Genomic DNA, 26,050 nt, shown 5'->3' with positions numbered 1-26,050 from the left:
GTTTGCTTGTTTTCAGGAGGTAGTGAACAAGATAGTTTCATAAATGAATAAACTTGGAACATTTAGAACACCAAGCTCAGTAAAATTGGATTTACAGGACTCCATCTTTTTAAGGCCACAAATTATTCTTAGAGCTCTTTTTTGCATTCTAAAAAACTTTACACTGTGAGTTGAGTATCCCCAGAAAACGATCCCATATCGAACTAGTGAGTGGAACTGTGCATAGTATGCTTGCAGTACTGTTGTTTTGCTTGTTGTAACCTTTAAAATTTTTAGCCCATAGCACACAGATGATAGTTTTCTAGACAAGTTATTTATGGGTGTCCCACTTTAAGTCTTGCTGAACCTATAGACCCAAAAATTTTGTGACATTTACATTTTCTAGGGAATCATTTTTTAATTGTGCTTGAATAGACATTTGATTAGTTGGAGGAATTAAACACAAATCGACACACACAGCTTTTTCAGTATTTATAATGAGCTTGTTTTTTGTGAACCACTCAAAGTCTTTTCATAGAACTTTCTGCTGTGGACTGCAAAGTTCCTGGACTGGATCCAGGGAGCAATATGCTGGTGTCATAGGCAAATAGGATAGTTTTTGTGGGACTCATATATTCAACTAAGTCGTCCACATAAATCAAGAAAAGTAGTGGACCTAAGACTGAGCCCTGTGGTACACCATATTTATTGGTAATTTGCTAGAAAGAAAGGAGTTGTTTCTTGTTTTATTCATTTTGTTGAATTCATACTGAATTGATACTTTTTGCCTGCGGTTTTTTAGGTATGAACATAACCAGCTATGTGCTAAACCTATTACTCCTCATCTTTCTAATTGTTCGAGCAGAATGTTATGGTCCAGGACGTCAAAGGCTTTTGATAGATCTAGAAAAATACCTGCAGCTAATTTATATTGATCAAGGGATTTTAAAATGCAGTCTAAGAATTGGAAATTGCTGTCTGTGTAGATCTAGACTTTCTAAAACCATGTTGCTGTACTGTAAGAGGTGCATATTTATTTATGAAACTTAAAAGCCTGTCATAGAAGAGTTGTTTTAGAATTTTTGAGAAGGAACTTAACTGTGACATGGGTTGATAGTTTGATATTTTTTCAGAAGAACCTTTTTTTAGCAACGGTGTAACTTTTGCTATTTTAAAAATATCTGGAAATACACCAGTTTTTAAAATAAATCATTTGACAGATACGAACAAACTGTTATTGAATATATCTACGTGCTACTCTACAGTTTCCAAAACTATGTATTTCCAATTTCCTTGACACTTCAGTGGCCATTTTAAATACCTGTAGTTAAAACAGTAAGAAAGAAGGAAACATACAATATGAGTCTTCAATTACGTACACAAAGCTATGAAAATAACGACACACAATGTATCAACATGAGAGTAAATCCATCATTCATTCATTCAATCCTAAATCACATGGTTGACGTCAAATATTGGTCTTATGACAAATACTGAACAAGCAACTGAATATTAGCAATGAGAGCTGTTAATAAAGGCAGGAAAAATTCTCAAACAAAACTGTTTTAACTAACTGTCATGAAACTTCCTGGCAGATTAAAACTGTGTGCCCGACCGAGACTCGAACTCGGGACCTTTGCCTTTCGCGAGCAAGTGCTCTACCAAGATCGTTTCATAAATGAATAAACTTGGAACATTTAGAACACCAAGCTCAGTAAAATTGGATTTACAGGACTCCATCTTTTTAAGGCCACAAATTATTCTTAGAGCTCTTTTTTGCATTCTAAAAAACTTTACACTGTGAGTTGAGTATCCCCAGAAAACGATCCCATATCGAACTAGTGAGTGGAACTGTGCATAGTATGCTTGCAGTACTGTTGTTTTGCTTGTTGTAACCTTTAAAATTTTTAGCCCATAGCACACAGATGATAGTTTTCTAGACAAGTTATAGAGCACTTGCCCGCGAAAAGCAAAGGTCCCGAGTTCGAGTCTCGGTCGGGCACACAGTTTTAATCTGCCAGGAAGTTTCATATCAGCGCACACTCCGCAGCAGAGTGAAAATCTCATTCTGGTAACTGTCATGAAATTACTTACAACAGATTCTTCAAACTCAGTTATTTTACAAATGTTGAAAAGTAAATCACTTTCCATGGCAATTTTTGTATTCTACTTCAGATGGTGAAACACTGATGAGACTCTGCTTGCATACACACCATGAGATCGTTATTCTGGATGAGACAAAATTGGAACCCTTGTACACTTTCCTTTCAATGTTAGGATTTCCCAAATCAGCATCTATGAAACCAGTAATATCTTCTTCTCACTCAATACAGGTCAGATTCTCATGTACAATTTCTTTGAAATATCGCAAAAATTTACTTAGTTTCTCATCAGCGAACAATATTATGATTATTTCTGATTCAAGAAACTGACTGCATAATTTCAGTCAGGTTGAGTATCATCACCAATGTATGACAGAGCTGTAGCCAATACTCTGACTGGATAATGAGAGCTGGCTCATACGGTGGAGGCTGTTAAATCTACCTTGCCTTCAATTGTTAATGTAGTCCTTATCAGTTTGTAACTGGTCATCCTGAATTGGTACAAAATTTCTCCATTGTAACCATCTTGACTTAATGTCTTTTTTCGGGTTGGGCAATGAAGCAGAGAAAACCTATGCAACTCGAAGCCATCTCTAGTCAGAGAGTAGTGTAACTCTAGTCATGTCTCAGCAACTAATATAGCTTTCAGATTTGTTCAAAGAACTGAATAGCACATATATCAGCAAGCTGAGGTCAAGCACTAGCACTAACCTTGTACTCAACAGCTGTCAACAAGCACACATTTTGTCAAGTCAAAACTCAATTTTTGCTATCTTAGCAGCAGTTTAAGACCCAGGAGCATTAATCACATGGATATCACAATACCTCACCAACTCAGTATTGTTTCACAACAGAAAGGACATAGGGCAGCCAGATGACAACCCACCCCAGGAGGTATTTCTGTCTCATCTGAAGGGTTTCCTTGATTATTACAATATGAATGGATTTTTTCTGTTTTACCATCCGTAATATGGACAACCACAGACAAATTATTGGTATCTTCATGGAAGGCCACATAAATCACACATGGAAGCTTCCCATGAGTCACATAATCCCTAAAAAAAGGTTTGAATAATTAACATAAATCAGTAAACTGCATTCCAGTAGTATGATCATGTCAGTCAACCCAGAAATCTGTTATCACTGTCAGAAGAGTTTGGGAGTAAAGGGGAAGACCTTATGACACGTAAAAGCTCCAATATGGTCTATCAGGAATGCTCAGCGGTGTAACTGGAAGCACAATGCCTATGAAAGAGAGACCTGGGTTCACACCCTAAGCTGGACATGCAGTATTAACTTGATGTTTTAATTAACATGTGTTTCTCAATTAAAGATAGATTCAAAAAATTTTCCTCCAATATAGAAACTGTATCAGTGCTATGAGCAAATGAATAACTGCAGTTTTCGTCATTAAAATCAAGTGTTCAACAGGCAGAAGGGGAAAAAAGTTTTGAAGGAAAGAAAGAAGAGGGAGTGAAACAAAAGAAAGGTCTTTGAATTTCTTGAGAAGAATACTTCTTACACTCATTATTAAGTGAAACTTACATTCTGCATTTCCAGATGACTGCTGTGGTGATGATGCATGACTTGAGTGGTGATATGGGATGGAAATTGCAGCTGAACGAGGCGCAGAACTGCCAGTTGGAGAGCCAATATCACCCCCTGAATGATGAATGTCTGGGTCTGACATTTTTCTGCTCACAGTTTTTTGTCCACTGCTTGACTGAGTATCCAGAGTCCCACTCCTTCTGGTACGGCTATTCATGCGTTGTAAACTACGAGAAAATCTGGAAGTGATTCAAAAACTCAGAATGTTACTCCACTTTTCTAAAATATAACAGTCTCTCATCTAATGAAAGGAAGGTTATGAATAGGTAGTGTATCGTGTAACATTTTCACACACTTTAAATGTTAAACAAAACTAGCCGCTTATTATCTGATCTTGAGAATGTACAGCTTCAACTGCAAATTCACTTACCTGCCAAAAATACAGAAAGAAAGGATTATATTCTTGAATCACTTAGAATGTTCTTGATTGATCTCATCTACATTAAAAGCCATCCCACACACATCAACAAGTTGCTCAACTCATATTGCCACCATTCTGATCGACATCTACCAGCTAAAACCCAAGGGATCAGCAAAAAAAGTTCTCTAACTGTGAGTACTTACATAAAGCTTAAAAAATGACCCACTTCACACAAAACTGCTAACAGAAGACTGAATAACATTTCACTAGTCATCAAATATTCACAATTGTTGCATTATACAAGATAACACACCTGACTTTATTACTAACACCACTCTGTGTTTATAACCAGTGTAAGGACATCCAATTAATAATTAATTTCATGCATACATGAAATGTCAAAGGGATTTAGGAAACTGTGTATTAAGAAACTTTTTATCTCCTCCAAAGTCTTTTTTAAATTTAAATTTTGGTAAACAAATCTGATAGGAGGGGGGAGAATCTAAATTATAGGAACTTTTAGGCTTTACATTTTGAAGTATTTTGAGTTTAATTCAGGCAGAGGAAAACTAAAACACTTGACAATTAATACCATAGAAGAATATTAGAAAATAAAGTCATTTCATATACCAGTCAGTGTTCCTCACTTCCTAAAATATAACGCAAAAAATTTTGAAACTCAGCTGGAAAGTGGGAGGAGTAAGATGATAAGCTTCTAGTAATTAGGAAACTGGGGCACCAGTTGTGTAATAATCAGGTTCACATTTCTGTAAATGTGATATTTTGGTTCTAACAATGATGGAAAGGAATATTTTCTGCTACCTTTTTTCCCCTAATTAAATTGTCTTTGGTGTACATGCCATACAGTCAATAGTTTATTGCTTGGTGGTGCATTTCTAAATAGTCAGAGGCAGAGGTGCACTATTAACAGACATTCTTTACAAGACAGCTAGTAAGACAGATATAAATAACCAGTATCATGACTTACATCCTCCTTGAAAGTACTGGGAAAAAAATATGTACACAACAGAAACACACAAACAAACTAATTATACGGTGGAATCAAAATAGAAACTCCACGTTGGAATATCACCAATGTAACAAAAAACAGATTACCATTTACCATAATGATGACACGTTAAGTTGCAGGCAGGCACATTTAACGGCACTTACACATAAGCTTTCAGACACATCAGAAAAGGAAAGAGAAACTCGACATTCATTCAAAAAAGCAAGCACATCTCATCCACACATGACTGTTTTATCTCAGGCAGCTTGGCCCAGAATGCAACTGTCAAGTAGAATGGAGGCACCAATCCCGAGTTGTCAGGGAAGGAGGACACATAGCAGTGTATGAGTGGAGGGAGAGAGGAGCACTGTCTATATTGCCAACAGGCGCAGTGCAAGGAAGTTTTGGGGCAAGGAGGTAGGGAAAACAGAGTGAAAGAGGAGAGAAGAAGGGAAAGATGGCCAAGTGTGTTAGCATACAGTGGCAAACCAAGACAGTACGAGAAAAGAATGGGAAAGAGGTGGCATGACAGAGGGGAAGAAACTGTTGGGAGGAGAGTGTGAGGGAAGTATATTACCATAAGTTGAGGCCAGGATGGTTAGGAGAGTGCAGAATGAGTTGTAAGGATAACTCCTACCTGCACAGTTCAGAGAAGCTGACAGTGGAGGAGAGGATTCAGATGGCTTGTGTAGTGAAGCATCCATTAAAATCAAGCTTGTTATGTTTATCTGCATGCTGTGCTACAGAATGGTCTACTTTGCTCTTAGCCACAGTTTGGCAGAGGCGGTTCATTCTGGTGGATAGCTAGTTGGTAGTCACACGAATATAAAAAGATGTGCTATGATTGAAGCAGATATGGTATATGACATGACTGCTTTCAGAGGTGGCCTGCCCACCGATGGGGAAGAAAAACCTGTGACAGGACTGGAATAGGAAGTCCAGGTTGGACAGTTTAGGCAGGTCCTGCACCTGGGTATTCCATAGGGATATGATCCCCATGGGAAGGGGTTGGGATTGGGAGTGGCATACAGATGGACTAGGATGTTGTGTATGTTGAGTTCTCAATAGAAAACCACTTTAGAAGGGGCAGGAAGGATCTTGGGTAGCATAACTTTAATTTCAGGGCATGACGACACGTAATCAAAGCACTGATGAAGAATGTAAACCAGTTGTACCCCTCCAGGGTGATGTTAAATGATGAAGAAGGCACTGCTTTGTAGCTGGTTCTTCGGGGTGATAGGAGATTGGGGTTGTGAGGGAAATGGTGCTGGAGATCTGTTTGCAGACTAGGTCTGTGGGTATAGCCTTTCTGCTAAGGCCTTGGTGAGGCCCTCAGTATAGTAGACATGGGAGTTATTCTCACTGTAGGTATGCCATCCTCAGGTGTTCAGGCAGTATGGGAGGGATTTTTTGGTGCGGAAGGCATTACAGCTGTCGAAATGCAGGTACTGTTGTTGGCTGGTGGGTTTAATGTGGAGAGAGGTGTGGATGGAGCCATTACAGAGGAGGTCAACATCTAGGAAAGTGGCATGCTGGGTTGAGGAGGGCCACATGAAGCAGATGGGACAGAAGGTGTTGATGTTATCAAGTAAAGAAAAAAGGGTGTATTGGCACTGAGTCCAGATCATGAAGACATCATCAATGAACATGAACCAGATAGGGGTTTGGTGTTTTGAGAGACTAGGAAGGCACCCTCTGCATGGTCCATAAAAAGGCTGGTATAGGTGGTTGCCATGTGGTTGCCCATGGCAATGTCTGATACTTGTTTATATACCTTCCCTTCAAATGAGAAGCAGTTAAGGTTAGGATAAAGTTAGTAAGGTGTATGAGGAATGAGGTAGTGGGTTTGGAGTCTGAAGGAAATTGGGAAAGGTAGTGATCAATAGTGGTAATACCACGGGCATGAGAGCTGTTGGTGTATAGGGAGGTGGCATCAACAGTGATGAGTACGAATCCAGGAGGTAAAGGGATGGGGATGGTGGAGAGTTGGTGAAGGAAGTGGTTGGTGTCTGACGTGGGAGACTGGATTATGGGCAGTTGGTTGGAGGTGTTGGTCAATGAGTGCCAAAATTCTTTCAGTGGGGGAACAATAACCAGCCACAATGCGGCATCCAGGATTGTTGGACTTGTGGGTTTTGGAGAGCATATAGCAGGCAAGTGTGCAGGGTTTAATAGGGGTGATGAGGGAAATAGATTCAGGGGAGATGTTCTGGGAAGGACCTAAAGCTTTAAGCAGGGATTGGAGTTTGTGTTGGAACTCTGGGATGGGATCGCTGTGGCATAGTTTATAGGTGGAGGACTCACATAATTGGTGGAGGCTTTCTGCCAGGCGGTCACTGCAATTCACGAAACAGTGGTGGAACCTTTGTCTGCAGGTAGGATGATGAGATCAGTATCTGTTTTCAGGTTGTGAATGGCTGTTCTTTCTTCTACTGAAAGGTTGGTGTTCTTAAGGACGGACCTGAGGGAGAATGGTGAGGCTAAGTTGGAAGTAAAGAGGGAAGGTGACCAGCAGGTGGTCAGGTGATAGGATCTCAGTTGGATGGTGGTATGAATTGGAAGAGGCAGGGTTTGATGTTGGAATTAGGGTGGTCTTCATTGGAGGAACTGGTGGCAAAGAAGTGCTTCCACTGCAGGGACCGGAAGAAGGTGACTAGGTCTTTGACAAGTCAAGCGTGGTTAAATTTGGGTGTAGGGATAAAGGTGAGGCCTTTGGACGAGTCCTTTGGATAGGACTGAAACTTCTGTTGACCTGAGGATTTTGGTGGAAAAGTTGGGGATGTATTAGCTCTTGATTTGGACTTCGCGGAGGGTTGGTAGGGAGTCTTGGGAGATGTGGAAAATTGAAAAGGTCAGCTAGACAGGGTTTAGCTGCTATGGGGGTGCGTGAGAAGGAACACTACGAGTAAGATAGGGAATGGATAGTGGTGCCCCAAGTCAGCAATAAGACATCAGCAGGCTGGATAACTAATGGAGGTGGTATCTGGAATGCTCCTCCATGTGCTGGAGAGCAAGGGATTACATTTCAGAGATGTAAAGTATGGAGTAGAGATTGCAGAGTAGTAGTATCTTGCGGAGGGAGCAGAGGTGGCTCTGGGATGCCTGTTCCACGGAAATGTTTTTGCAGTACCAGGTTTGTGAGTGCCAGGGATTGGCAGAGTCTGAAAAGGTGTAGGTCACTGTGAAAGGAGGGGTGGTACCCAGAGGAAGAAATCTTTGCAGTTGGGCCATTTGGTGGGACTTCAAGGTTCAGGCAGCATTTCAGAAAAAGGATGTGGGACAGTGTTTCAGCCATGGAAAGGGATACTTTTCTAAACTGGTGCAAATGATGGAGCAAGGGTTCACTGTGACAGGAATGGTGCAAAGGAAACAGAAATGACACAAAAATTGGCAAAATAGGTATTGATGGTTGTGAGAGGAGCTATATAAGCAAAAATATGCATAAAAACAGGTGAAAATATGCAAAGACATGCAGAAACATGCACAGACACACAAGAACACACACAGATATATCAAAATGTGTACAAAGATGTAAAAATATGCAAAAAAAATATGTGAAACAGTGTGAAACCACGTAAATATACACACAAATATGTCAAAAATGAACAGAAATATAGGTGAAAAGGGTCAATGAGGAACAGGACAGAGAATCTGGGGCATTCAATGCTGCATCTACAATTTGCGGGGTCCCGAAGTCGTCTGTGTTGTGTGCAGACGATCACTGATACAGTGTGGCTCGAAAGTAGATGTAGTTTGAAAGGCGATGAATAAACACAAGAAAGATGAGGAAGAACAGACATTGAGAAATGTAATGTTATAATGAAGGGTAACAAAGGAAAACTTCACAGGGTTGTAGGATGGAACAAAGCCATTCTGCAAAACTCAAACAATGGAAACTAAAGGTAAGAATATCTACAATGTAGGAAAACACAGATTGGTACTTACCATACAGAAGAAACGTCAAGTTGCAGACAGTTGTACCCTAATTTCAATACTGAACCCTGCCTCTTCCCTTTCATAACACCATCCAACCTTAACCCCCTCCCACCTAACCACACACTGGCCCCCTTCCAAGAATTCCTTACCTCTAACCTATCTCACCATCGTTCCCCAGGTCCCTTCCTCAGTAGACTACCTTTCAGTAGAAGAAGGAACAGCTATACACAACCTCAAAACAAATACTGACTTGATCATCCTACCTGTGGAAAAGGTTCAACCACTGTTATTATGAATCACAGTGACTACCTGGCAGAATGCCTCCACCAATTATCTGAGTCCTCCACCTATAAACTATGCCATAGTGACCCCATTCCAGAAGTCCAAGATAATCTCCAATCTCTGCTTAAGGCAGAACATCTCACCCAAAAACATTTCCCTCCTCACCCTATTGTACCCTGCACACCCACCTTCTACCTTCTCCCCAAAATCCACAAACCCAACAATCTTGGATGCCCCATTGTGGCTGGTTATTGTGCCCCCACCGAAAGAATTTCAGCCTTCACTGACCAACACCTCCAACCAACTACCCATAATCAAGCCTCCCACCTCAAAGACACAAAACCACTTCCTTCACCAACTCTCCACCATCCCCATCCCTTTACCTCCTGGATCCCTATTCGTCACTGTTGACACCACCTCCCTATACACCAACATCCCACATGCCCATGGTCTTACCACTATTGAACACTATCTTTCCAAATTTCCTTCAGACTCCAAACCCACTACCTCATTCCTCATACACCTAACTAACTTTATCCTAACCTACAACTACTTCTCAATTGAAGGGAAGGTATGTAAACAAATCTGCGGCACACCAATATGGCACCCTCTTATGCCACCAGTTTTATGGGCTATCTAGAGGACATCTTCCTAGCCTCCCAAAACACCAAACCCCTAGTCTGGTTCATGTTCATTGATGATGCCAGTATCTGGACTCAGGGCCAAGAAACCCTATCTTCATTCCTTCACAACCTCAACCTCATCTTTCCCATCCACTTCACATGTTCCTCCTCAACCCAGTGTGCAACTTTCCTAGATGTTGACCACCTCCTTCCTGCTTCCTGATGGCTCCATCCCCAACTCTGCCCACATTAAACAACCGCAACTCCTTGCTACAGGGATCATTCATTCATACATACATGCATACGTTAATCCTTGTTCCATAGATCATGTATACGACACTTCATAATGATGTGGAATGTGTACTTTAACATAAGTTTACCTTAATTTTTTTTTTTTTCTACTTCATATCTAAGAATTCATCCACTGAGTAGAAAGAGCTGTCATTCAGAAATTCTTTTGATTTGCTTTTAAGTGTTGGTTGGCAATTTGTCAGACTTTTAATGCTATTTGGCAAATGACCAAAGATTTTTGTGCTAAAGTGAGATTTAATCCAGAATCTGAATGGGTAATTAATGACAAGTTTCATACATGAATTCATGTATTGCAAAGGTACTATGAATATCCCGAGTGCCTTAAATAAATGACTGCAAGGTGATCTTGGGTGAGCCCCAGCTATTATTCGGAATACATACTTTAGTGCAATGAATATTCTCTCTCTTAATGGCGAACTGCCCCAAAATATGACGCCATATGAAAGCAGTGATAGGGAATGGGCACAGTAGGCTAATTTACTGATATGATTATCACCAAAATTTGCAATAACCCCAATAGCATAAGTAGATGCACCTAACCATTTCAGCAGATCATCGATGTGTTTCTTCCAATTCAATTTCTCGTCAATGCACACATCTACAAATTTTGAATACTCTGCCTTAGCAACAGACTTCTGTGCATAGTCTATATTTATCAATGGTGTTATGCCATTTACTGTAAGAACTGTATAAACCGTGTTTTCTCAAAATTTAGTGAGAGTCCATTTGCAGCGAACCACTTAATAATTTTCTGAAAGACATTATTTAATGTTTCCTCAGCTGATTCTTGCTTGCTGAGTGTGATTACTATACTTGTATCATCAGCAAAAAAAACTAGCTTGTATCTTCCTGAATATAGAGTGGCAAGTCATTAATATATATTAAAAACAATAAGGGACTCAAGACTGAACCCCGTGGGACACTGTTCTTGATACCTCCTCAGTTACAGGACTGTGCTGATATTTGTAGACTATCTGTACTGTTACTTTCAACCTTCTGCATTCTTTCAGTTAAATATGAATTGAACCCTTTGTGTACTGTCCCACTCATACTACAATACTTAAGCTTATCCAGAAGAATTTCATGATTCACACAATTAAAAGCCCTTGAGAGATCACAAAATATCCTAATGGGTGATGTTCAGTTATTCAATACATTTGATACCTGATCAGTGAAAGCATGTATAGCATTTTCTGTTGAAAAGCATTTTTGAATACCAAACAGACATTTTGTTACTACTTTATTTTTACAAATATGTGATGCTACTCTTGAATACGTTACTTTTTCAAGAATTTTGGCTAAAGCTGTCAGAAGTGATATTGGGTGGTAGTTGCTAGCATCAGACCTATCCCCTTTTTTAAGCAATGGTTTAACAATGGCATATTTCAGTCTATCTGAAAAAAAAAATGCCCTGTTTCAGTGAGCTACTGCAAATGTGGCTGAGAATCCTACTTATCTGTTGGGAACAAGATTTTAGTCCTCTATTGGAAATGCCATCAAGTCTATGTGAGCTTTTACTTTTGAGTGAATTTATTATCTTCCTAATTTCAGTAGGAGAGGTGAGTTGAATTTCAATTTTATCAAACTGCATAGGTATTGCCTCTTCCATTTACTGCCTTGCATTTTCTAATGAATATGCTGGATCCTTTTTTCTCTACAACACTTGAAAATAATTATTAAAGATTTTTCTACTTTTGGCTTCTTGTTAACAAATTTCCGTTGAGTCTGATAGAAATACAGTCTTCCTGTGCTCTCAGTTGCCCTGTTTCCCTTTTAACAATATTCCAAATTGTTTTAATTTTATTATCAGATGTGCTACTCTCAGACATAATGCATGTACTTCTGGACTTTTTAATAACTTTTCTTAGTACAGAGCAGTAGTTTTTATAATGTTTCACTGTCTCAGGATCATTACTCCTCCTAGCTATAAGATACATTTCCCTTTTCTGTTTACAATATATGTTTATCCCTTTAGTAAGCCATGGCTTTTTACATGGTTTCTTACAGTTATATTTTACTATTTTCTTAGGGAATCTCTTTTCACATATACTCAAAAAGGTATCATGAAATAGGTAAAATTTTAAATTAGTGTCAGGTTCCCTGTACACCTCATCCCAGTCTAACAGTTGCAAGATTTCCCTAAAATTTTCAATCAATAAATTGTTAATTGCACCCACTATTTTGGAGGACTGTTTTACATTATTGTATGGAGCTATAGCATATAATGTAATTAGCTGCACATCATGATCAGACAGACCATTCTTAACAGGAAAAGTTTTTACTTTATTAAATTTACCTTGGTCTAGGAAAACATTATCTATCAGTCTGCTCCTTTCCTGTACCACCCGAGTAGAAAAATAAATAACTGACCTCAAATTGAAAGAACCAAGTAATACTTCAAGTTAAAGCTTTCTATCGGACTCTTTCAGGAAACCTACATTGAAATCCCCACAAACAATAATTTGCTTTTCTCTGCCTGACAGATAGCAAAACAAGGAATCCAAGTTTTTCAAAAATTGTTGAAAATTTCTCAATGGGGACCGATACATGGCTACAGTTATAAAAGTGCCATTATTTAGTTTAAGCTCACATGCAAATGTTGTGTGTTGCTCTACACAAAATTTTTTAGTTTCCAAACTTTTCACACTATGACAGATTTTACACACATGGTAACTCCTCCTCTCTCCATAGTGTGTCTACTTACATGTGCTGAAAGCTTATATCCACCTAAATTTACCATTTCCATTCCCGTTACTATATGATTTTCAGACAGGCATAGTACATCTATTCCACCCTCAGTTACTAAATCTTCTAGACAAACAAGAAGCTCATCTACCTTGTTTTTTAATTCCTTGATATTCTGATGCAATATACTTACATTTATACTTACAATATACACCATTTTTCAGTGTACTCTTATGAGAACCTTGTGATATTTTAACATCCTTAGTAGCTGGCTGTATGAACTTCTCATTAAACTTAATCTCAATCAATGTTGGACGATTGGACGCTGATCTTGGTCTAAAAAAGAAGTACTCCCATGAGTTTCAGTGCCTCCCCCCCCCTAAAGATTTTGCTATCATCCCAGCCGGTTTACCCTTTCCTGTCCTATTGAGATGCAGGCCATGTGTTGTGAAGTCTCACCTACCCATACTATCAACAGGAACCAAACCCATGCCTGACAAAGTAGCTGCCTGAAGCAGCTGATCTCCCTCCATATTGAACCTCCTGACAGACCTGTTCAATTGGGGCGAATGATACTGCATGAAAGCAGGAACCAAGCCAACATTTGTATGGTTCGTAGCAGATGTTATTTTTACCAGGTCACACTCAATATTGTAGCCCTGATCCCTATCAATACTGTTTCCCAATACACTCACTACCTCCACGCCGTCCTTCCTAAAACCCTTGCACAATGATCCTACATCCTCTATCACTTGGCTAAGAAATGCACTGGGCTTGAAAATACTTGTGACCTCGTGCCTGTCACCTAATTTTTCTGGCAAGATCCGGCCCACACCTCTTCCATGGCTACAACCTAACAAAAGAGCTTTCCTCCTACTTTCTACTTTTTTTGAAACAATTGGTTTCCTAGTGAAAGTCTGTTGAGCGCTGACTACACTTACATCATATCCCTGTGGAAGACCCATGTGCAAAACCTGCCCAATCTACCCACCCAGCACTTACTATTCCAGTCCTGTCACAGGTTTATCCTCGCCATCAGGGGTTGGGTCACCTGTGAAAGCAGCTGTGTCATTTACCAGCAGTGCTGCAATCATTGCACAGCTTTTTACATTGGTATGACTGCTGACTAGCTGTCCAACACACTGAATGGCCACTGCCAATCTGTGGCCAAGATCATCCTGGCCCCAATCCACGGTAGCACACTGCCCCACACCCTGTACCCAATAGTTTCTGCCCCTTTGTCTTCTCATGTCCTCACCACTCTCACCTCTCATCATTCTCATCCCCACACTGCTTATTTGGAGCCCTCTACCAATGCATCAGCTGTCTTTCCCCACTTTTTTTTTGCTCTTTTTTTCTCCACATCACTGCTCCACAAACTCCTGACACTGCAGCTGTTGGCAGCCTAGTCCCTGCACACTCCACCAGACAGTGTTCGTCTCTCCCTCCACCAATATATATGACTGGCACTGTCCCTACCCCTACCCCTACCCCTTTCCCAGCCCATCCAGATTGCTGCTTGCATCCCACATGATGCTGCATTCCAGCCTCCGATGATGGAGTTGGTGGTGGTTGTGTGTGTGTGTGTGTGTGTGTGTGTGTGTGTGTGTGTGTGTGTGTGTTTTACTGACAAAATCTGTAGCCACAAGCTATATGTTAGTGTCTTTTAATTGTGCCTGTCTGCAACTTGACATCTTTTCTTTACAGTAAGGAGCAATCTGTCTTTTCCTGCAGTGTTGATATTCCTACCTGTAGTTTCAATTGTTTCATTTTTGCCATAAATACACAGAGATTCATAAAAATATGCACAAATAACAAAAATATGTCCAAATATGCAAAAATGCATGAAACCATGTAAATATATGCACAAGTACATTAAAACATATAGAAACATGGGAGAAAAGGAACAGATGAGGTTTGGGACTACATGTAGGTTGCAAAAAGGAGAGGGGGAAAGAGGATGGGTTATACTGAGGAGCACAAGTTCATGTGGCACGAGTAGGTGCAGAAAATAAAATGCTAAACTGCATCAGGATGAGCGATAAAGCAGGATCAATAGGAATAAATATTATTATAATTACGAGGAGGAAAAATTTGCAGCATCAGATCCTACGTCAACAATCCACATGGTTACGAAGCCATGTGTTGTGTGTGGACGATCTGCTTCACCTGGTCCTCCTCAACCTAGTGTGCCACTTTCCTTGACGTTGACCTCCTCCCCTCTAATAGCTCCATCCACATCTCAGAGCACATTAAACCATCAAACACCTACAGTGCCTCCATTCTGACAGCTGTCATCACTTTCACACAAAAAATTCCTCCCATACAGCCTGGTCACCAGGGGATGATATAATTGCAGTGACAAGAAATTCCTTGCCCAGTATGCTGATGGTATCACCAAGGCCTTCACAGACGGGCACTAGCCCCAAGACCTAGTCTGCAAACAGATGTCTTGTGCCATTTCCACTCACACCCCCAATCCTCCACAGAGGAGTGCCCCCTTTATCACCTGATACCAACCCATACTGGAACAAGTGAATCACATCCCTCACCAGGGCTTTGACTACCTACTGTCATGCCCTGAAATGAGGGACATCCTACGAGAGATACTTCCCACCTCTCCTAAAGTGGTGTCTGTTGCCCACCCAACCTCTACAACATCCCACTCCATACCTGTGCTTCTATTCACTCCAACCCCTTGCCACGAGAACCATATCCCTATGGAAGACCCAGGTGCAAGACCTACTCAATCTACCCACCCAGCACTTCCTATTCCAGTGCTGTCACAGATTTATCCTACCCCATCAGGGGCTGGGCCATCTGTGAAAGCTGTCATGTCATTTACCAGCTCTGCTGCAATCATTGCGCAGCTTTTTATATTGGTATCACTACCAACCAGGTGCCAACCATGATGAATGGCCACCACCATGCTGTGGCCAAGCACAAAGTAGACTACCATGTGGCACAACAAGCAGCTGAACAAACATGCTTAATTTTAATGGCTGCTTCACTACCTGAGCCATTTGGATTCTCCCCTCCACCACCAGCTTTTCTGAACTGTGCAGATGTGATTTATGGCTGCAACAAATTCTCTGCCCCAAAAACTATCCCAGCTTCAATGCCCACACCCTCTACCCAACAGTTTCCAACCCCTCAATCCTATCACCGTCTCCTCATTCTTTTTTCCCGCCCTCTTTGTTTGCTGCCCTCTGCCAATGCACCTACCCACCTTTCACCACTCATCTCCTTTCTTTTTTGCTCTCTTTTCCCCACCTCCTGGCCCACATCCTCCTAACTCTCCACCTGCCAGCAATCTAGTCCCTGCACACTCTGCCAGTACACAGCTATCCCTTCCCCTTCCCTGCCTATCCATTCCATGTGGCAGCTCCATTCTGGTCTGAGCTGCCAGAGTTGGTGGTCATGGGTGCGTGAAGTGTGCTTGCTTTTGGGAATGAATGGTGTGTGTTTCTTTCTTTTTCTGATGAAGGCTGTTGCCAAAACTTATGTGTGAGTGCCTTTAATTGTGCCTGTCTGCAATTTATTGTGACACATTTATGGTAAGTAGCAGTCTATCTTTTTCTACATTGTTACACCTACATGAAGGTGTAGGTTATAGTCCCATGTACTATGTGGCTTGCAGGCATTCATTAAAGTGGGGTCTCTTTTGTCTGTAATGGATGAAAAAGAACTTCATATGATACTCTAGAGCATCAGTTCTCGAAGGTTTTTGTTGATGGAACTCTTTTGAAATATTAAATATTTTATGGAGCCCTCTAACTAAGCAAAACCTGGTTTTATGTTCCTTCTTTAATTATAATCATTTAATGAAAATCATACAAAAATAGGTACACTATATACTACTGACTTCTACAACAATATACAATAATACATACACAAAAAACACTGTAAACTAATAAAACTGTTTCCATGTAATGGGAGGTATGAAATAGTTTTTGTTTTTCATTTTTAACCAATTGTGGCTTGATAGAAGACAGTTGGAGATGCATCCAGTCTATTGCTGTATTTTTTATTTGAAGCTGTACATGCAACACTGATGTTTATAAGAGCTATTTTTATCACTGTGTATCAAGATTTGATACGCTTTCTTCTTTATATAGATATAATTTTGGTGGAGCCCTCACACAGGCCTTGCAGAGCCCAGGGCTTTACAGAGCACACTTTGAATACTACTGCTATAGTGATTTAAAAATAATAGTACTATGCAGAGTGGCAGCTTAACATGGTGGTTGAGGTAAATTCGAAAAAGATGGAAGGTTGTACATCTGAGTTCCATTAGATGCTTTGATATTTTTTATTTTCAAATCTTTATCAAAATGACTTTGATCATTAATTTATTCAATTAATTGGTTTAAACATAATTTTTATTTATTTCTAAGCCTACACTGCATCATTTTCATCATCATATTCACTTTTTTATTTGCTCTCTGTTTCTTCCTATCATTCTTTTTTTCAGGTGGAATCTTTGTGCATGAGATCTTAATTATTTTTATTTATCTATCATAGTATTTAAACATTTGAAAATGTTGGTCTATCAGTTAAAAAACAAATGACAAAATAATCTATTTAAATTGGATGTGCAGTGCCATCAAAAAACGTATTTCTAATTACAAGATGTACAGTTTTCTGGATAGCAATCACTGTACAAACATTTAAAACATATTCTTGTTGCCTATGGACAAAAGAATGCAGATGGAGATTTCAACAAAAGGCAGGATTATAAATAAAATGAATTTCAAGCAAAATGAGAAAAGGAAAACATAAAAATGATGAAATAGTTAAAAAATTTTGTACATTTTTTGTACATTATCCTAAATAATTTGAATTATACATAACATGTTCTTCATTTAGTTCAGTAGACCCAGGATATGTATGTTACTACTCTCTGAAAATTTGAATAATCTACTCGAAGTGGTTTCTGATATTTAAGGAAAAATGCAACAGAAAATGTACATTTTCAGGAACAACTTTCAAAGTTTCAAAAGACTGTAACTCACTTAATATATACTTTCTTTTTATTTTTAGTCACTCAGAAGCACCCTACACCATACTGTATATCATCCTATTGATCTTTTTCCCAATTTTTTCTTCTGTTCTTCTTTCTGGGCTCCTTAGTGGCCCAACTGAGTTGCATACACCACTTTATCAATGCAAACCTTGTCCATCCGTTCAAGTTCTCTGATGCAGTTTGCTCCAGGATTAATTCTCATATGCTGTAGCACTTTCACCCTACCAATGTTGCCATCATTAAAAGCAATAACAACATCACTGACCCCCCCCCCCCCAATTCAGTGTCTTCCATTCCAACAAAAACATTTTTTGGTAAGAGTGTCATAAGATTATTGAATGACGCATTGGGATTTTGAGTCTGACCATGCAGGCACTTCTTTAGCAATTCAGGATTTGCCAGGTCTCTGTAAATAGGCTTTATGATATCCATGACTGCTGCTGGGATGGAATGTTTATGGCTGTATGAACTGTTTGAGTACTGGGCATTGCGGTAATTGCACCATGAATCAGGTCCAGGAGGGCAATGGTGGTGTACTGGTTTTTCATCAGTTGACATTCTGTGGAAGAAGATAGCCCATATTGCCTGCTTCATTTTCAACAAATCCTCAGTGTTATTTCTAATGGCCATCCCATAATACTGCTGTAGTTCATAAATCCTTTTGTCTGTCAGCCTGCCTCTTATGGTTTCACCATCAGAAAGTTTCTTGTCTCTCAAACTTTGTTTCAACTTCCTCAACCTGGTGCCCATCTTCTTCTGGACATGACCCTTATAATACAACAATCCACAGCCTTCTATATAAAAAAATTACTGATTTTATTAGATCTTGAAGAAATGCATGTAAAAATTTTAATATTTTCAATTGATGTAGATTATATTTAAAAAAATAAAATAATATGCTTCCCATGTGGGTTTATAAGTGGTATATACATCATTTTATTTTGAAAACTGCTAGGTTTATAATGAGATAAAAATCAAAAAATGTGAAAAAAAATGTGAAAAAAAATTTCCATTCTAACTCCTCTTAAAGTTAACAAATGAGGATAATGAAACTCATGTGGACAAAGATTTAAAATGAAAACAGAATTACAGAAAGAAAAAACGAGAGCAAATGAAAAAGTTCATACAAGAATAAATATGATGTGACAAAGGATTGGGAATTTAAGAAATTACATTTAAACAAATTAACCGAATAACTCTAATGATCAAAATCATTTCCATAATCATTTAAACACACAAAACTTCAAAGCACCAAATGTGACACAAACCCACAATTTTCTGGACATCAGGAATGTATCTTAATCACTAAGCTATTTCACCACCCTGAATAACAGTAGCATTTTTAAAGGTCTACAGAGTCAAGTAAAATTCTTCTTCATCAATTAGTCACAAACAATGGCCCTCTTTGATGAGTGGCTGTAGGGTATGATATCTGGGACCTAACCTACATCACAATATAGATCATTTCAAAATGTCACCCCTTGGGACATCCTCTTATTCATCAATTTGAATTTGTATTTCAAAACAGAAAGTTTTACAATGTACAGTACAAGATTCATTCTGAATCCTCTCAGAGTTAGGAAACTGGGCTCTACGACACTGTGTGACCAGTTCTTTTCCCTTTTTCAGTATGATTAAAATGATTTTGTGTGTGACTCACATCACTGAGAGGATTCTGTCTGTAACACCTCATTGGCATGCAGGACAGATTGTGTAATGCTTTTTATGGCAACAGTGAGTAACAGGCAGCAATACAAATAAGCAACCGATGTTGGAATCAATGCTATTAGAAAATTACGTCAGAGGAAACAGGAGCTGTATCATTATATGGAGGACAGTCACAGCCCAGTTACAGAATTCACTACAGATAACACTGAAAAGTGCTTAAGAATGACATTAGACAAATTACAAAAACACACTACACCAACAGAACAGAAAATTCCAAGAACAAAATCAAAACTATATAGTCGGTTCTGAAAGATGTGTCAACACAGAATGTATGTAGTCCAATCATTACAGCTCTCTTGTGTGAGAATGAAATGAAACTCTCAGTGATCCTCCAGAATTGTGCAAAATATTTAACATTAACTTCCTATCAGTACTTGGCTAATTAAATCAAAATTTTAGTGACACAGTTAAATACACAAAACCCTTAAAGATTTAAATTACTATGAATTCCGACCATTAGCTGCTTAAAGGTGTCGATAAATATCAATGGGGACAGTTGAAAATGTGTGCCCCCAACTGGGTCTCGAACCAGAAATCTCCTGCTTACATGGCAGACGCTCTATCCGACTGAGCCATCAAGGTCACAGAGGATAGTGCGACTGCAAGGACTTATCTCTGCCATGCTGCCCATGAGACCCACATTTCCAACTTACTGTCCACACACTACATTTGTAGTGTCCCTGCCCACTATACTCATTACTTGCGGCAGTCAATCTACCGATTCTCCTAAGAGCTTGAGCAATGTGAGTGCATCTGCACTGAAGAAGATCATTGGCTGGTAATCCTTATTTAAATGAAGATGGTACCTGTTCTGTCTGAAAGAACAGATATCATTGGTGACCTTGCAGCTCTTGAAGAATGAAATTACAATGAATTCAGACCATACACAGCTTACAGGTGAGGCACACATTTGCAACTGTCCCCATAAGCAGCTAATGGTATGAATTCATTGTAACTTCATTCTACGAGAGCTGCAAGATCACCAATGGTATCTGTACTTTCGGACATGTCCAAAAGATCAGATACCATCTTCATATAAACCTTTAAAGGGTAGTATAACAAGTCAATTATATCACAACTGTCTGCAACTTCAGGCATCATCGTTACAGTAAGTAGCAATTTACCTTTCTTGGAAGTATAACATTCAAGATATTTAGCAAAAACTGAATGCTTCCATCTGCAGTATAAGAATAATTTCCACTGCCTCTGACACTGAAACATGAAGGCTTGTTTATATTTTGCTTACTTTCACTCTACTGTCTCCTAAGTATCATAGTCTGGTGCAACTCTGAGCACTCATGAAGAATATTCGAAGTCCAAAAACAGCGGTCACCTGTGTCATTTCACAAAGTCCATATAGGTCATTGTTCAGGTTTTTCAGAAGTGTATCTCTGCCCACCCTGTAAATACATCCAATCATGGAACTTTTTGTTGGCAGTACTGATCATTCAGAAGAAACTGCAGCAGTCATTCAGTGAACATGAGAGAAGAATGAGTTACACTCAAGTATTGTACAGAAAGGTCACTGGGCAACTGGTTACAGTTTTTTTGACATTTCAACCATTCTGTTGATGTAGGAGTGAAGAGGGATGATCTGTAAAAATAATCAAAACTGCTTGAAATTAATGTCAAAAATAAAGTTTTCATAGTCATTTTTTATTATAACATATGTTTGTCAGAAGCAATTAATTTGATAGCTACCCAGTACATGAAATAGAAAAATCTGCCAGGTCTCTCCCAGCACACACTTCCTTTCCAAAGACAATAAGGTAAGGCATAGCATGCATATAAATGGGTAGGGAAAATCTCATATAAGCCAAAAAGTTTTGTGGTTAATCGACAATAATCATCACATGTGCACAGAATCCAAACCCTTATGATAGCAGCACTCTTTTTTTTCTTACATATCCCTAATCAGGAAAGAAAAGCAGTCAGTCTGATCACTGATCTTAGCAACAACCTAAACTGATAGACCATCATCTGCAGCACCTGAGATAAAGAACTCAGGAATTGCCTACAGTAGCAGCAAGCCAGGAAGTTGCCCGAGGCTTAAGAGACCTGCTGCTTTCAGTAGTTTTTTTATGGCAGAGCATCAGAGGACCTCAGAAAACCATGTACTTGAAATCGTACATCCCAGTTATCAAAGAAAAAAATCATGTCAGCAATTCAGACATATTTCAAAGAGGTATTACAGTATTAGTGTTATAGCTATCTAATAATCTGTATAATGTAACTGAGGCTTGGGAAGTTAATTGACTATTTATTTGCATCACACGCTGAGTAAACATTGAGCTAAAAGCAACAATTAGATCACTTCACCAGAATGTTCATGTACATAAACAATAAAACACAATAACTGGATGTAACAATGAAGGAATATAAGCCAAGTATTCTAGTACCTAATGGACATCAGCTGGAAGAAAATTAGGAGGAGGTTTATAAACTAAAAAATTCTGTAAATGTAAGAGATATAGCAAAACAATCCATAAATGTGGTAAATCTGCATAATTTTCTGCCTAGATAGCAACTGAAGCTGTCCTATGCACCATAAAATATGGTAGCGAATTGAGTTTTAAAGTTACAGCAGTGTGGAAATTAAATATGCAGTGAAAAATTGATGTGTTTTAGGTTTGTATTGTCCACCAAATGGTCATATAAATAATTCTTATAGTGATTACAGCTTACATTCCACAAACTCACAAATAAATATTTTTATTAAATAACTGTTACGGATTTGTACACAAACACAAGGGAAAATACAGATAACAATAAGATATTATTGGAGTTGCTATACAGTAAAAACTCTCATTAACAATAAACAAACTTACCAAAGTGAGAGAGTATAATGAGGTAAATATTATCGCATAATAATGGAAATACTACCTTGCTCCTGGGACATCAAGTAGTAAACACACAATGGGGGAAGTAAATGCAGGTCAACTCACACAATATATTAAACAACAATATTCTGGATTTTCCATTGTTTAATAGTATTAATTAAACTCTGAAATGTGGGAAACCGTAAATTCAACAGTGATGCAGATACCAAGAAAAATACTTTCTTATTAGGTCAGTCAAGAACTTCCTATTATTAACCTTAATAAATGAGGGGAGAGAATAAGTGACAACAAAAGCAGAGAAAAACTGGTCATTGAAAAAGGGTGAAACCGGTACAGATCCACTAGTAATAACAAAAACTTCCAAAAATATTTTCAAAATGTGACAAATTATCTGATAGCACAACATAAAGCACATGAAGTAAATGAACATTAATGAGAAAATGTGACAGTCATTTGAAACTAAGTAAATCAAAAACAAACATTCACAGGTTGTAGATGGTGTTATGACATATCTTTAACATATTGCAGCGTGTCAGCAACTGTGAAATGTACAGCAAATAAACAATGTTTTCAGCCTTCAGTTGCAAAAAAAAAAAAAATTACCTTGCAACTGAAGGCTGAAAACATTGTTTATTTGCTGTTATGACATACCTCATAACTGAGTGGAGCGAAACTACACTAAAACTTTTGCAAATAACTACAGGCCCATCAAACTCTCATTTTGCATTTCAAAAATATTAGAAGAAGTTACGTATCAACAATAATAACCAATTTTTTAAAAATATGGACAGACAAAAAATTTACTCGCAGCAGCTAGAGAAACACACAAAATATTTGGAAATGTGCAAGCTGCAGTCTCTTCTGGCAGAAGGATTGAAGGGAAAGGAAGAGAGATGAAAGAAAAGGACTGCTGAGGTTTAAGAAATAGGAAAAGTTCTGGAAAAAGACATCTGAATCCCAGGTCAGATGACACTTACTGGATGGGATGAGTAGGAAAGACTGATTGTTGGTGCCTGCACTGGATGAGATTTGAAAACCAGAAATCTTTGACTTGGAAGTTGGGGTGATAAGCAACGCCAACATTACTGATAAACATTGGGAAAGAGTCAATAAGACCAGAAAGCAAAGTGCATTGTACATAGCAGACAGGTGAGGTGGAAGGGGAATAGATAAGTCATAAAAGGGAACAAAGAAAAGGATTAGTTAACAGAAAAAAATGCTGAGACCACAGAAATTAACTTATATTTAGACTACGTGGGTGGTGAAAACCAAGCAGCCCACCCCCCCCCCCACCCCCCCAGAAACGTCCTCCACAGACGGGGACGAAAATTTGGGTTTTCATGTGAAATCCATTCAACTACAACATAATAGCCCTGGGTATTTTAGTAAATGTGACATTTCCAGCCATGAAAGTTTACAATTTACAATTAGACACCTCTGCAGGGAGAATATGTCAAGAAATGTGTGAGGCATGAAAGGCCTCCAGAAGAAGAGAGTGGAGATTTCGTGTTCCCTAAAGTTTCTGTCTCATTGCCCAAGTCAGTGTTATTCCAAAATTTTTGAGTTTTATCTGACTATGTAGTTTGGCCAAAGTACAGCAGATTTTCAAAAGGACGGAAGAGGCCTTACTACAAGAGTGGATTCAACAGACCCGCCAGGACCTGTCATTCACAGACTGTAAGTTAATGTTTCTCCATAGTACTATCAGTAATAAACTGCATTTTGGTGCCTGGGATAGACCTGTTAGATTATTACATGATAGTATTAGGAAGTATATTTGACAATGTCTCGTAGACAAAAAAAGAAATTTGATAATTTGCAACCTAGTCTTATGACCCACCATTTAGATGCCTCCCGTACGATTATCAATGTATCTGGACATTTATTATCTGATGATAAGAGACCTGTGCTCACCAGTGGCGAAAATTTCACCATCAACCTGCTGGCTGTGCCCACAGAGGAAGTAACAACCAGTGTAGGAGCAGACATTCATAGTGTGGACATTGTTACAACTTAAGAAATCGATAAAACAGCTAGAAGAGTATTGGCTAGCACAAGGCCTCCAAAAAGTAATTTAACTGTGAGAGGTATGCCATAAAATGCCTGAATGAGGATGTTTGTATTATCATTTTCCTTGCTAACAAGGGAAAGGTGATGGCATTTTGAATGTGACCAACTACCATAGTAACATTAACAACTTAATAGATCCACAGACATACAGGGAACTGAGTAAAGACCTCGCTGCCAAAGTCCTTAGAACTGTTACACAGTTGATAAAAAAAGTCCTCTATATAAACAGAGTATTTCGAAAAGTCTGTTCAATTCGGCTGATATATCACGAAGACTTTATTGTTTGACAAAGGTTCATTACAACATCTTCTACTGAGACCTATAGAGAGTGCCACTGGTTTGCTCACCTATTTGATTGCCAAGTTCTTGACATTATTACAATGACCATGTTTGAGCCAATCAAACACCTATACCAAAAATTCACCACATTTTATCAGTAAACTAAATGGCATAGTGATACAGTTGGAGGACATATTAGTCAGTTTTGATGTGGTATTGCTATTTATTACGGTTCTGCTCAATGAGGTGTTGCAACAGCCAAATCAAATTTTTCCTCCTGATACTGCTGAACCGTTAAGTATTGCCTCATGACCACAAGCTTCAAATGTAATGATGAATTCCATGGACAGACAGATCGAATGGCTATGGGGAGCCCCTTAAGTCCAGTTATAGCTAATTTCTGTATGGAAAAATTCAAGGAGCAGGCATGGGAAACTCTGAACAAAAAACTGAATATCTGGTTCCTCTAAGTAGATGATACACTTGTTCTGTGGAGGCATGGCAGAAAGGAAGTAGGTCATTGTCACAAGCCTCTCGAGAGCACTGATCCAAAGATCTAGTTTACCACGGAGGAGGAGGCACGCGGATGATTAAATTTTCTTGATGTATTAGTTTTCAAAAAAGAAGACAGAAGCTTATGTCACAAAGATTATCAAAAATCCATCCACACAGACCATTATCTACACCTACAACAAAAGTAAAACATCATAGAAATGTCAGCAGGTAAAGCAAGCAATATCTGGGAGTCAGAGCTGTTTGACATGGAATTAAAACATCTTACCAACGCACTGCTCAATAATGGTTATTCATTCATTGAGGTAAAAAGAAAGTTCAGACTACTGTGCAAACATCTTGGTGATGAACAAGTGCCTCTCAAATTGAAAAAGTCTTCCTGCCTTTCATAAGAACATTACCGATTGCATAGGAAAAATCTTGACTTAACAGAACATCGCAGTAATTTAGTAACCCACATATAGGACACAGGATCACCTAAAACTGGCAAAGGAGGCTTGCAAAGTGCTGGAAAAAGCAGTAATTAACAGGATTCCATGTAGCTGTGGGGAAGTGTATGTGGGTACTATAAAAAGAACAGTTAAAAAGGACTAGAAGAGCAAGTGGGCAACTGTAGAAGGGGCAAGACTGGCAGGTCAGCTGTAGCAGAACATGCTTTTCATTCAGGAGGTCACCACGTTCTTTTTCACTGGACTTC

At 38.9% G+C, this 26,050-nt stretch overlaps 1 protein-coding gene across 7 annotated transcripts in view; it reads right to left on the bottom strand.

The window, feature by feature from the left end:
- The window catches only part of LOC126088314 (GATOR complex protein Iml1), a 579,824-nt gene that overhangs the window by 434,106 nt on the left and 119,668 nt on the right, over positions 1 to 26,050 (bottom strand). For all 7 annotated transcript variants that reach the window (XM_049906449.1, XM_049906465.1, XM_049906495.1 and 4 more), the window contains exon 11: positions 3,627 to 3,868. In XM_049906449.1, the coding sequence (XP_049762406.1) occupies positions 3,627 to 3,868 (242 nt within the window). The remainder of the gene's footprint in view (positions 1 to 3,626; positions 3,869 to 26,050) is intronic.

The sequence above is a fragment of the Schistocerca cancellata genome, chromosome 1 (genome assembly GCF_023864275.1).
Source record: "Schistocerca cancellata isolate TAMUIC-IGC-003103 chromosome 1, iqSchCanc2.1, whole genome shotgun sequence".
In the NCBI taxonomy this organism is placed as follows: Eukaryota; Metazoa; Arthropoda; class Insecta; order Orthoptera; family Acrididae; genus Schistocerca; species Schistocerca cancellata.
Note: the sequence above shows the minus strand (reverse complement) of the source record. Positions and strands in the feature narration are given on the sequence as shown.